Source organism: Sinocyclocheilus grahami, unplaced genomic scaffold (assembly GCF_001515645.1).
Source record: "Sinocyclocheilus grahami isolate Dianchi unplaced genomic scaffold, SAMN03320097.WGS_v1.1 scaffold385.1, whole genome shotgun sequence".
Taxonomy (NCBI): Eukaryota; Metazoa; Chordata; class Actinopteri; order Cypriniformes; family Cyprinidae; genus Sinocyclocheilus; species Sinocyclocheilus grahami.
In genome coordinates, this window is record NW_015505564.1 from 229,260 (window position 1) to 244,037 (window position 14,778).

Below are 14,778 nucleotides of genomic sequence, written 5' to 3' on the forward strand. Positions count from 1 at the left end.
AGACAGCTTCTATTTAAGTGATTTCTTGATTCAACAGGTCTGGCAGTAATGGTCTGGCGTGTGGCTAGTGAAATTCAACTCAGCTTTCTAAAATGATGTGGTTAATCACAGTTCTTTCATGATTTAAGAGGAGGAGCAATACATTTTTCACATAGGGCCAGGTAGGTTTGGGCAGCTTTTTTCCCTTAATAAATGAAATTATAATTTAAAAACTGCATTTTGTATTTACTTGCATTATCTTTGCGTAATATTAAAATTGGTTTGATTATCTGAATCTTTTACGTGTGACAAATATGCAAAAAATAAACAAAACAGGAAGGGGGCAAAAACCTTTTCACGGCACTGTATGTCCCATACTTTAATTAGACTTCTCCATTATTCTAAAATCTGAAAAATAGTAATAAAAAAAAAAACGAGCAGATGTGTCCAAACATTTGAATGTAAATGAAAGGGGCGAAAGGCCAGACAACTCTGTGAATCCATCTGGGAGAATTGATTCCAAACAGGACAGTCTATGACTCCAGGGTTAAAGTGTTGGCCCTCATCCCCATCCATTAAAAAGCAGCTTCAGGGACAGGATGTGCAGCAGTGGGCAGGGCACAGTATTACATAGGGGTATGCATTGTGACAAATCTTGCATCCCATTTTGAGTTATTTTGTCACAAAAAGATATTGTAATGCTACAAATAAATATTACAAATAAAATATTTTATTTATTTATTTGATACTTAAAGGGATAGTTCACCCAAAAATGAAAATTCTGTCATTAATTACTGTCGTCCCAAACCCGTAAGACCTCTGTTCATCTTCGGAACACAAATTAAGATATTTTTGATGAAATGTGAGAGCTCTCAAACCCTGCATAGATGGCAACGCAACTGTAATGTTCCCAGGTCCAGAAACGTAGTAAGAACATCGGTAAAATAATCCATATGACATCAGTGGCTCAACTTCAGTTTTGTGAAGCTGCGAGAATACTTTTTGAGCGCAAAGAAAACAAAAATAACAATTTATTTAACAATTCTTCTCCCCGAGTTATGTCTTCCACCATTTTAGAGAGTATCACAACACATACGCACGCTTTCCCCTAAACATTAACAACGCTGATTACGCAGATTACGTTCATGCGCGCACTTTCTCCTCCGAACGTGAACAACGCTGAATTACGTCGATTACACTATTGGGTACTCTCCAAAAAGGCGGGAGACGTAACTCGGGGGAGAAGAATTAAGTAAATTATGTCATTTTTGTTTTTGTTGCACTCAAAAAGTATTCTCGTAGCTTCGCAAAACTGAAGTTGAGCTACTGATGTCACATGGACTGTTTTACCGATGTCCTTAATACGTTTCTGGACCTGGGAATATTACAGTTGCGTTGCTGTCTATGCAGGGTTTGAGAGCTCACACATTTCATCAAAAAATATCTTAATTTGTGTTCTGAAGATGAATGGAGGTCTTACGGGTTTGGAACGACATGAGGGTGAGTAATTAATGACAACATTTTCATTTTGGGGTGAACTAACCCTTTAATGGACTCGAAGCAAAATATTTTAAAATGTGCATTCAAAATAGAAAAGTTCACTGAAAGTTTACATCCTAGCATTATGTAAGACACACTGGTTATACCTGATGGCTCCATCGGGGCTGTTGAGTTCAGACATGGGCACTGGATCCCATTTAAAGTGCAAGCCCCAGTTGAATCCCCCCCGCACGATAGGAGAGGGGCTGTATACTAGTGTGTCTGCGCTGATGATGTCAATGATGGGACAAACCACGGTTTTTCTGTTCTCTTTGATGGGCGTGAGCAGAGGCTGGAGCCATGCCTCATTCACCTCACAGTGACTGTCCAGAAACACCAACACCTCACCTGAAAGAAAACACAGCTATGAAGACAGCCTTACTGAAGGATATAGTAATAACAACAAGAATAAAAACTGCTCAATTCATATGAATTACTTTTGATGTCTTTATGAACTTTTTGAAGCGTCAGAATTTAGGTTGCATGGACAGAAATCTCTCAGGTTTCATTAAAATATCTGTTTGTTTTGAAGATGAACACCGGTTTCGTCAGTTTGGAAATCAGTTTTATTGGGTGAACTGTCCCTTTAAGGTCAGACCTGTAGCGTGAGATGCCCCAATCATCCTTCCACGGATCAGCCCCTCCCTCTTCTCATTACGAACTAGCTTCACTTTCTTCTGCAGGTGCTGCTGTATGTAAGAATCCAAGTCTTCCTTAAGATCATCTGTCAGACAAACAAAGTAACATCTGATGAGTCAAACATCCAGCAATCCTTTCAACTTATTTCATTTCTAACCCTTCTTTCACACACTAGCTAACATTTTACAGGCAATTTTTGTTGACCTAATTCTACAGTATATTTCGTCCTTGACTTGCTCTGAATTCAAATCTATTTTTCCCCAAATATATCAAACATTTTTGCTAAAGCAGGCTAAATGAGTGTTATTTGAGTCGCTTGTGTGAGGAGATCATGAGTGCCAGTTGAGTCTCTTGACAGCGAGGTATCTCACTAAGGTTTAGAACAGATCCAACTTGTCAATCATTATCACGTCTTGCTTCAGAGAACCAAAACAAGAGAAGAGACGACTGGAGATGTTGAGAGAAGTAAAGTAGCTTGCCCAGTTCACTGTAGTCATCCACCAGTAGGATCTCATGGAGCAGGTAGTTTGGTGTGCGATCCAGAACGCTGTGAATCGTCCTAAGGAGGGCAGAGAATGCCTCATTGTAGAAGCAAATCACTATGCTGGCTGTGGGCAAGGCCACGGGATAGATCCGGTCTCTGCACCTGTTGGGAACAGTGTTCATGTGATGATTTACAGCAGTATCACACCAAATCACACGTCCATTCACCTCCATTTACACAACATTGCATGTTTTACTCAAAATCATGTGCACCTTGACCTCATAAAATGCTCATTTCTCCAGGTCATAAACAATGGTTTACCTGAAAATAAATTATTTACTCACCATACTATAATTAATTACCATACTATAACTATTTACTCCCCATGTTTTTTTTTTGAAGTATCTTTTAGGGCTGCACGATTAATCGAATGTGATTGTCATGCGCATCTTGTCAGTAAAGCCGGTTCTGTGATTAGTAGTAAATCTCCAGCACGTACTTTCAGATGGAGCAGTGTTTACTACTCAGAGCCGTAGTTCACTGACAAGTTACGCAAAATCGCGTTCATAATCGCAGACGATGTAATCGTGCGATTATGAAATCGAACGAATTGTTCTGCGATTATGAAAGATGTTTGTGTAACTTGTCAGTGAACTACGGCTCTGTGTAGTAAATGCTGCTTCATCTGAAAGCACGTGAAAATACCACATTTAATAACATGTTTTCTCTCCAAACTCACTTCATAACGTCAGTCGAATGTTTGAAATAAATCCTTCTGTGAGATGATGTGGCTTCTTACACAGAATAAGGCACGCAACATAGTATTCCAAGCAGTGATAAAGGCTATGTCGATTAGCATTGCATTATTATATACTTTATTATGATAAAAATTATAATAAGACGAACGCAGATAAACCACATATTGTCGTAGTCGTGTTTATTAGTCACGTTAAATTAATGAAAGCAGTTAAATCTTCTGCTTATAGAGTGGTGGAACTATGATGTCACTTTGTAGGCAAAAACCCGGAAGCGAGTTAGCATTTTAGAACTACTGTTTCCATCGTCCCAGAGTCAATGGTTTTTTTTTTAATGGGAGTTTGGTTAAATCCCCTAAAATAAGTTCCGTGGTTCACATTAGCTCAAGATACTTTCACGTTTTATTCTATGACATAAAACACACCAGTTACACCCCACTTGTGATTTTTTACGTTACGTTTCTTAAAAAAAGAGGTTGCTAACAAGTTGCTAAATGGGACTACAGATGCTGTTGGAGACATATAACGTCATCACGCCAAACAGTTGATCAATTTACAGTATATTCCAATCGTAGTATAATTTATAGTACAATTAATTGTAGAATAACCAATTAATAGTTCACAGCATTTTATATTGTTGTTCGACCATGTTTTTTTTTTGCTTTGCCCCGAAATGCAACAAGTCTTCGGATGGAAGATGCTCGTTTTATCGCTTACAGATGCAGAGACTCTGGGTTCGCACCATGATTTTCTAGAAGCAAGGATAAAATAACATTTTGTGTACCCATCCTAACAAAATGATAGCTGAAATGTGGTATTTTATTCACTAAAATAACTCTAATCTTACCATATCCAAAAACTCGCTCACACTGCTGTTATTTAATAGATTAAATGCACTAGAATTTTATTGAATAGTACATGGAGACACATTTTTTATTAAAATATTTATATTAATCAAATATTTATTCACTTTTAACGCACCTTATTTCGAAGTGTACAGAAATACGTGCTTTCATATGTGGTTTAGTTATGATTATTTCATTTATTCACTATACTATTTATTACTAATGTCTCATTTCTGTTTTAATTTAGATCTAGTTTTGTATTTATTCCAGTTTATGTAAATCTCCAGCACGTACTTTCAGATGGAGCAGTGTTTACTACTCAGAGCCGTAGTTCACTGACAAGTTACGCAAAATCGCGTTCATAATCGCAGACGATGTAATCGTGCGATTATGAAATCGAACGAATTGTTCTGCGATTATGAAAGATGTTTGTGTAATTTGTCAGTGAACTACGGCTCTGTGTAGTAAATGCTGCTTCATCTGAAAGCACGTGAAAATACCACATTTAATAACATGTTTTCTCTCCAAACTCACTTCATAACGTCAGTCGAATGTTTGAAATAAATCCTTCTGTGAGATGATGTGGCTTCTTACACAGAATAAGGCACGCAACATAGTATTCCAAGCAGTGATAAAGGCTATGTCGATTAGCATTGCATTATTATATACTTTATTATGATAAAAATTATAATAAGACGAACGCAAATAAACCACATATTGTCGTAGTCGTGTTTATTAGTCACGTTAAATTAATGAAAGCAGTTAAATCTTCTGCTTATAGAGTGGTGGAACTATGATGTCACTTTGTAGGCAAAAACCCGGAAGCGAGTTAGCATTTTAGAACTACTGTTTCCATCGTCCCAGAGTCAATGGTTTTTTTTTTAATGGGAGTTTGGTTAAATCCCCTAAAATAAGTTCCGTGGTTCACATTAGCTCAAGATACTTTCACGTTTTATTCTATGACATAAAACACACCAGTTACACCCCACTTGTGATTTTTTACGTTACGTTTCTTAAAAAAAGAGGTTGCTAACAAGTTGCTAAATGGGACTACAGATGCTGTTGGAGACATATAACGTCATCACGCCAAACAGTTGATCAATTTACAGTATATTCCAATCGTAGTATAATTTATAGTACAATTAATTGTAGAATAACCAATTAATAGTTCACAGCATTTTATATTGTTGTTCGACCATGTTTTTTTTTTGCTTTGCCCCGAAATGCAACAAGTCTTCGGATGGAAGATGCTCGTTTTATCGCTTACAGATGCAGAGACTCTGGGTTCGCACCATGATTTTCTAGAAGCAAGGATAAAATAACATTTTGTGTACCCATCCTAACAAAATGATAGCTGAAATGTGGTATTTTATTCACTAAAATAACTCTAATCTTACCATATCCAAAAACTCGCTCACACTGCTGTTATTTAATAGATTAAATGCACTAGAATTTTATTGAATAGTACATGGAGACACATTTTTTATTAAAATATTTATATTAATCAAATATTTATTCACTTTTAACGCACCTTATTTCGAAGTGTACAGAAATACGTGCTTTCATATGTGGTTTAGTTATGATTATTTCATTTATTCACTATACTATTTATTACTAATGTCTCATTTCTGTTTTAATTTAGATCTAGTTTTGTATTTATTCCAGTTTATATGAAAAGGTTAAAGCGTGGGTTAAAATTCATATACGGACTAAATCCTTTTCACTGAACGTGTTAAAAATAAGTTTGAAAAAGTTGTCGGAAGCACAGTGGTGGTGACGCTGAAGGCGAGTGACTGTGGTGCTGTAGTTTGTTTATAGCCTAAGTTTAGCTTTTAAGTTCTGGCGCTTTTATTTAGGCTTCACAATTCATTAAAGTTATATTATTTTATGAAGATTATCTTGATGGACAAAACGTGTAAGTTTCATGAACTATGATTGAACACAGAGCTTATTTTTTGCGATAATCCAAAAGCCTATGGAAAAATCCCATTGGATTTTTGTCGAGGGTAGTATAATTTATAGTACAATTAATTGTAGAATAACCAATTAATAGTTCACAGCATTTTATATTGTTGTTCGACCATGTTTTTTTTTTGCTTTGCCCCGAAATGCAACAAGTCTTCGGATGGAAGATGCTCGTTTTATCGCTTACAGATGCAGAGACTCTGGGTTCGCACCATGATTTTCTAGAAGCAAGGATAAAATAACATTTTGTGTACCCATCCTAACAAAATGATAGCTGAAATGTGGTATTTTATTCACTAAAATAACTCTAATCTTACCATATCCAAAAACTCGCTCACACTGCTGTTATTTAATAGATTAAATGCACTAGAATTTTATTGAATAGTACATGGAGACACATTTTTTATTAAAATATTTATATTAATCAAATATTTATTCACTTTTAACGCACCTTATTTCGAAGTGTACAGAAATACGTGCTTTCATATGTGGTTTAGTTATGATTATTTCATTTATTCACTATACTATTTATTACTAATGTCTCATTTCTGTTTTAATTTAGATCTAGTTTTGTATTTATTCCAGTTTATATGAAAAGGTTAAAGCGTGGGTTAAAATTCATATACGGACTAAATCCTTTTCACTGAACGTGTTAAAAATAAGTTTGAAAAAGTTGTCGGAAGCACAGTGGTGGTGACGCTGAAGGCGAGTGACTGTGGTGCTGTAGTTTGTTTATAGCCTAAGTTTAGCTTTTAAGTTCTGGCGCTTTTATTTAGGCTTCACAATTCATTAAAGTTATATTATTTTATGAAGATTATCTTGATGGACAAAACGTGTAAGTTTCATGAACTATGATTGAACACAGAGCTTATTTTTTGCGATAATCCAAAAGCCTATGGAAAAATCCCATTGGATTTTTGTCGAGGGAACTAGTGCGATGCTAACAGCCGATCCACCTACAAAGTGACATCATAGTTCCCCCACTCTATTCAGCAACCGCTATAGGCATTTCCTGGATTTCTTCTGCGAGGCGTATTTGGAATTTTTTATTAAAATATTTATATTAATCAAATATTTATTCACTTTTAACGCACCTTATTTCGAAGTGTACAGAAATACGTGCTTTCATATGTGGTTTAGTTATGATTATTTCATTTATTCACTATACTATTTATTACTAATGTCTCATTTCTGTTTTAATTTAGATCTAGTTTTGTATTTATTCCAGTTTATATGAAAAGGTTAAAGCGTGGGTTAAAATTCATATACGGACTAAATCCTTTTCACTGAACGTGTTAAAAATAAGTTTGAAAAAGTTGTCGGAAGCACAGTGGTGGTGACGCTGAAGGCGAGTGACTGTGGTGCTGTAGTTTGTTTATAGCCTAAGTTTAGCTTTTAAGTTCTGGCGCTTTTATTTAGGCTTCACAATTCATTAAAGTTATATTATTTTATGAAGATTATCTTGATGGACAAAACGTGTAAGTTTCATGAACTATGATTGAACACAGAGCTTATTTTTTGCGATAATCCAAAAGCCTATGGAAAAATCCCATTGGATTTTTGTCGAGGGAACTAGTGCGATGCTAACAGCCGATCCACCTACAAAGTGACATCATAGTTCCCCCACTCTATTCAGCAACCGCTATAGGCATTTCCTGGATTTCTTCTGCGAGGCGTATTTGGAGTTTCAGCGCAAGAGCGCCCTCTGGCCTTCGGATGGAGATTTACTACTGATCACAGAACCATGCTTCACTGAAAGATACGCATGGCAATCGCAGCTTCTGCTTAATCGCGATTTATTGCCTTTGCTATTTAATTTCGATTAATTGTGCAGCCCTTGTATCTTTACACGGCTCTTTTGCTTTCAATCACAGATAAAATGTATCTGCATCTGACAATCTCCATATAAAAACTGAATGTCAGCTGACATTTCAGAGCTTTAGAGGAAAGCAATAATATTAGTGCTATCATGGCTTGTAATATATATATATATATATATATATATATATATATATAGAGTGCAACAGAGAGGGCGGTGGGTAGAGGAGTGGTGCGACAGAGCTATCATGGCTTGTAATATATATATATATATATATATATATATATATATATATATACATATATATATATTTGTATATATATATATATATATATATATATATATATAATTTTTTTTCACATCAAAATTAGAACAACAGGAGGGTAAATAAGGGGAAACAAATAAGAGTAAATAATTGACAGCTTGCTGGAAGGGAGGGATTATTGTACTGCCCTCACGCCAGGGCACACATCAGAGAGGGGGAGGGGAAAGGGTCACATGAATAAAAAAAAAAAGAAGAGGATTCAAGGATAAATCATTTATAATAAACACTGCAATATTCCATAAAAATGTCAATACTGATTTCATGGTTACTTTTGAGAGTTAACAGAACAGAGCTAATGATTTGTGCAAGTGGTGAGTACACAGAGAGATGTTCGTACTTGTCATTCCTGGTGTCAGGGACGTCTCTGTGGTAGCCAAGCCGGTTACTGATGAGAACGTTGAAGGCGTGCTTATGATAGCCCATATCTCGTACCTCTTGGTCCTGCTTGTTAAAAATCATTCCTGAAATCCGAAATCAGAACACTCGTAAAACACTGACTTATTACTCTGTGGCTGCTTGTTAAAAGAAAGCTATTTTTTCCGAGGATTTAGTGGAGCCCACAGTGTAGGACAGATGGTCTAGTAAAAAGTATTTTAGACCGGTGGATTGATTCAGCTTCACAACATAATATAGGTTGTAAGTGTGTTGTCATGGCAACAAAATCTGTTCCAAAACCTGCCTCGCTGCCTGCAAATCTGCAATCTGTCAAAACACAATTTATTCTAAAAAGCACATGGTGAGACGTCAGCTTGACACCGGTAGAGCTCATTACTGTAAATGAGCAGCACTGGCTCTTTTTTTCACTCGCCGACAGTAATGCTGGCAGATTTAGACCAGGGCTTCATAACTGGTGGGTCGCAACCAAAAAAACAAGAAATGTATCAAAATGCAGATAATAAAAATCAACTAACCATCATTTAAGATGAGAAACACTTCCCACATCATCTGCTGTTGATGTCAAAGGCTAGGCGAAGCGGCCAATCACACTCTACAATATTTTGGTGCAAATTCATATTGTGGTAAAAGCTAACCAAAATTAGACAGATGCCAACATGGATACGATGCAGGGCATACCCTTATTCTAAAAAACCAGCAACAGCAATAAAATACTATTCATATTTCATTAAAAACATGTTCGTTTGCAGGCTTGTATGACACCCTGGGGCAATCACCGCTTCAGGAACCTATCCCCAAAATGTGTCTTTTTTTTCATGATTTGATGTTTGTTTTATTTTTTATAATGCTGTAAGCATGTTGTTTAAAGTTTGCTCTGCAGATGAAAAAGGTGAAACTGCATTCTGTATAGATTCAGAATAAAAATAAAATGATGTACTCTTATTTAAAAAAAAAAAAAAAATACTGTTCAAGTGTAATGTAGATAAACATTACACCAATCACATTTCTGTGGTTATTTTTGGCTGTTAAAAGCATAAAACCATCATCAACAACAATACTACTGCGTTGAGTTGCTACTTGATATCCAATATAAAATCTGGATCAGATCAGCAGACCTCTACTCCTCACAATATGTCTATAACAAACACAAATTTCAAATGAAAACATATGCATTGATAGTTGGAATGTCCACTAACCCAGCTCTGGAGAAAGGTCCGGCTTGAGAGCCTCCATTGCATGTCCTTGACTGCCATCTCTGCGAAGGATCGCTGGGCCACGGGTGAAACGAGGCTGAAAGCGGTAATGCCCCTGGACGGGCACATTTTTGAAGGACAAACGGCTTTCCTGGCTGAGGTGGAAATACAGGAAGAGTAGAATCGACCAGGTCACGGAGGTGAAGAGGCAACCATAGCAAAAGTAGCGCAGAGTGACGCTGCCCATGGTAACGCTAGCATCCTTGGCTGGCCATTATCAGGCCCCTGAAAGACAACAATGACAGTTAAGAAATTAAGTAAGAGTTAAACACGAAGTGAAACCGTTTGTGGATATCAGATGGTTTGGATAGATATGGTGGTAAATTGCACTGTACATTGTGGTAGTTATATCTGTGCAGCTATTTATTAACTGGCAGGACTGACTTATGTTATTTACACTATATTCAATGTTTGGGTTCAATAAGATTTTTCAATGTTTGATGGTAATGTAAAATTTGTAAAATGGTAATAATGTGAAAAAGGTTTTAACATGATCCTTCAGATGCCATTATAATATGCTGATTTGGAGATACCATTATACCTTTTTTCAGTATTCATTAATGAGTAGACAGTTCATAAGAACAGAAAATCAAAATCTTTTTTTTTCTTTTACTTTTGATCAATTTAAAACATACTGGTTAAATAAAAGTATTAATTTCTTCAAAATAAAAATAAAATGACTGACCCCAAAATTCTGAACAGTAGTGTGCATGTACATGAAGTAATACGAAAATACAAGCCAGATATTTTCTGAACACATCAAGCCTGGTGTGTGTATTTTGCTAAGACTTCCAACATAAGACTCTGTCTAATCCAGAGCAAGAACTACTTGTTTTAAAAGTCAGTTTAAAGGTTTTGAGTCTGTGTAATAATTACAGTGTTTTATGATGTGAAGCGGTTTTTGCACTAATGGGAGATTCATCATTCATTTATGAATAATCAGACTCTTTGGTTTTCAACCATCAAGTTTCAAGTAAAACGAGAGAATCAAAGGACATGAAGTACCTTTCTTCTGTAAAACATCCAGTATTATTAAGCACACGGTTATTCTCTTTATAAATCATTTTTTAGATATCCCAATAGCAAGAGGCACAAATCAGACTCCCATTTAAATGCATACATACATAAACATGGATGTAACCCCTTAGTAACTAAACAGAGGGAAAAAAAGGTTGGTTGAGACAATGCTGCATTTATTTTTTTTTTGGTAGAGAAAATTGTTATATGGGATATGTAGGCCTATGAGAAACAGAGTACTGACCTCAGCATTTCAAAAGCATTAGTCAATCGTTAACATGCACTTTGCACAACATTTTAAACCGTAACACATAATCTGAGTCAAAAGAAATCAATTTCTAGTTTAGTCTCATTGTATTGCATCACATGAATGGCAAAGACACGTGTCAGTCTTCAAACCGATGCAGACATCCAGCGGCCTCAGTAACATGAGAACCCATCCGAAAACTGAAACCAGTGAATGCAATTATATGGAATTACAGCACAGCTCTTGTGAATGGTTCATTTATGCTTGGGTCCTGAAAGCCAACACACCAGATTAAATAATAAATAATCCTGCTGTGTCACACACCTGACATCACAAAAATGCAAGGATTGCAGTATTTGTAATCATTTTCTTCAGCTAGTCTAATTTAACTAATGACAGACCTGTTGGCTGGGCCAATTTATCAGCTGATGGCCATTTATAGATTATCATCATCTGATAAAAATGCACACTTAAGTGAATGTTAGATGATTTAGGATAGAACCAGAAGTTATCATAAGAGTCCACAATCTGGCAAAATGTATAGTTTACATTTTAGTGCGCACTGTGAATTTTAAAGGGGTCATATGATGCTTTTTTTAAAGATCATTATTTTGTGTATTTGGTGTAACAGAATATGTTGACGTGCTTTAATGTTCAAAAAACACATTATTTTTCAAATACTGTACAGTATTGTAGGTCCTCTATGCCCCGCCTCTCTCAAACGCTTCGTTTTCTACAAAGTCCCTCCTTCCGACAAGTACAGTCTGCTAAATATTGTTTTCCAACCATATGCACGGTTTAATAATCTTTCCAAAACAGGACTGAGTCAGGTCTAAAAGCTAATCAGCTCGGAAGTGATTAATTAAGTTCTTTTAGGGCATTTCGATGGTGTATATACTGAAGGCATGCATTAGCTTTGAACTATCCAGAGCTGTTCTGTTCTTATACGAACAAGTTATGGCAGAAAGAAATCAAACAATTCACCCATAAGATTTTCTTTAAACTACAGACACGCAAAAGCGAATCTAGTGAGCTTTGTCTCAAACTAGTGCGCTGCCTACAGTATACAGACAACCATCACAGACTGTCTCAACAAACTAGACAGCTACCTACATAGACAGCATTATTTCTGGATACGATGCCATCAGATGACCTTTATCACTCAACATACGTCAAAGAACGAGTTTTCTAAATAGCGCCGATGGTGTCCCAAAATCCCTGCCGATTCGTAAAGATCCTCAGACGCCCAAACATGATGTCTATGTAGGCGGCTCACTAGGACGCAGGCACTATGAGCTACGAGCTAACTCGTTAGCTGCACAGAATAAACAATAATTGCTGTACTGTAACCCGGCACTGAGCTAAACCTCTCTAAAACGTTTAATCTCTGGTAATAATGTCAGTGTGGTACAGTGACTCACTCGCTGATGAAGAGGTCTTTCACAGCTCCATTGCTCTCCTGCGCTCTCTGTGCTGCTGTCCGTTACTCGCTGCTGATGAGTCGCAGTGCGGCTGCGCCTGACTGACACTGTTGCCCCCTGCTGGCTGAGCTTCAAAATGGCACCGATAATCGTTGACTGCTGTTTTTTTGTTTTTATTGCAGAGAACGGGAACATACAGAAGAATAAGCATACATCACATAATATCAACCACAAAAATGGAAACAAAGCACAAAAAAAAGAATAAGATAAAAATAAAGATAAGAGGGCCATCATCTAAATCATCTAAAGGCAGAGCAAATCCTAACAGTCCTTATAACTTTCTTATTAGTAGATACTTAAATCACATTCAAATAATTTTCCATTTCTTTTAGGAAGACAGAGAAGACGGGTTTACAGTTGGAAAATTTGCATTTGTGAATGTGAAATTTGCTTAGGAAAAAAATGGACTTAATAACAAAACAGATATTTTCATTATAATACCCAAATATAATGTTTCTCATATGTACTGAGAAGCCTGGCAAAATCTTACACTTGACAAACACACCAAAATATCATCCCAAAGCTTTCTGAGTGTAGTGACATGACCAAAATAAGTGTACCACAGTTTCTTCAGAATTCGAACAAAAAGAGCACGTTAGCTCGATGTCAGATTTAAATCTTTGTATAAACTTCTTTACAGGGTAGAACCTGTGTATGAGCTTAAAATACATTTCTTTCACTTTGTTTGTGAGAAAGAATTTTTGCTGTAGAGACCAGATTTTAGGTTAACAAACTAATTATTCCAAAAGGAAATCACAGGTGGAACAGAAATCTAATTCTTAAGAAATAAAGATTGCATTTGATCATTTTTGGCTTTCAAATTACCTCACAAATTTGACCAACAGGAGTATCACAAGGTTTAGGAACGGATGCAGTAGATACTGAGGAGTAATTACAGTTTTTTAAAAGCATACATAAACCAGAGGGGATAGCTCCCAAAACTATAGCAAATTATTTTGGGGTTATTGGTATTTGGAAAGAAATTCTGAGTACCTGAACAAAAGACCTTGCTCATTAAACAACTGCTCCACCAAAAATAAACCATTACTGAACCAACTATCATAAAACAGAGACTTATTCTTGAATAAAATGTTCTTATTGTTCCAAATAAAACATCTTTGTGGTGAAAAGTTGTGCTTATAAAATAGTGCCAATGCTAAGAGAACCTGTCGATGAAAGTTGGGAAGTTTGATAGGGAGTTTGGATATATCATAATTACACATTAAAGCAGCACTATGTAACTTTTGGCGCTCTAGGTTAATAAACAGAACTGCACACATCCCGCGGAAGAACATTCCAACCGGAGCTACTTCTCTAAGTTTATGTCTCTGGCGATTCACGCAGGTTATGTGTTACTCCGCAGCGGTGACGACCCGACCAGGCTACAATAGTCCAAATATAAGTACAAGCATTACCGCGGGAAGTAGGGGTGCTGAGGGTGCTGAGGGTGCTGCAGCACCCCCTGAAGTGTAGCCCACGAAAAAATGGGGGTGCTGGGGGTGCGGTGTTAAAAATAAATGAATGAACAATATGTAATACAAAATAAATATTAATTGTATTAATTAGTATATTCATTAAAATTCATTGAAAAAAAGTAGCCTACAATGACAAGAAGCAACGGTTAAATATGTTGAATCAAATTGACTGTGAAAGTAGTTTCAACTGATTAAACGTATTAAACTGACTTAAAAAATAATTTGTTGCCATGATTTTTGGATTATATTATAACCTGTAACATGTCTCTGCCGTTCCCAAATTAAGAATTAACAACAATTTCTACAGACAGCAGAGAAAGAGCGAGAGCGTACCTCAGCAGCAACTAATCTCGCATTCTCACATCATGAGTTGCTTTCTTATGTTGAACACAAAAGAAGATATTTTGAAGATTGCTGGTAATCAAACAGTTGGTGGTTGCCATTGACTTCCATAGGATTTTTTGTCCTACTATGGAAGTCAATGGCAACTACCGACTGTTTGATTAGCAGCTATCTTCAAAATATCTTCTTTTGTGTTCAACATAAGAAAGCAACTCAT

General features: G+C 36.3%; 1 protein-coding gene across 1 annotated transcript in view; it reads right to left on the bottom strand.

Annotated features, from left to right (window-relative positions):
- Nucleotides 1-12,780, bottom strand: part of galnt11 (UDP-N-acetyl-alpha-D-galactosamine:polypeptide N-acetylgalactosaminyltransferase 11 (GalNAc-T11)) — a 22,228-nt gene extending 9,448 nt beyond the window's left edge. Inside the window, exons 1-6 of the mRNA XM_016231228.1 lie at nt 12,685-12,780; nt 9,943-10,224; nt 8,688-8,811; nt 2,637-2,803; nt 2,117-2,242; nt 1,626-1,866 (exon numbers count right to left, since the gene is read on the bottom strand). Of these exons, the coding sequence (XP_016086714.1) occupies nt 1,626-1,866; nt 2,117-2,242; nt 2,637-2,803; nt 8,688-8,811; nt 9,943-10,186 (902 nt within the window). The 5' untranslated portion in view covers nt 10,187-10,224; nt 12,685-12,780. The remainder of the gene's footprint in view (nt 1-1,625; nt 1,867-2,116; nt 2,243-2,636; nt 2,804-8,687; nt 8,812-9,942; nt 10,225-12,684) is intronic.
- Between the last annotated feature and the right edge of the window lie 1,998 nt (nt 12,781-14,778).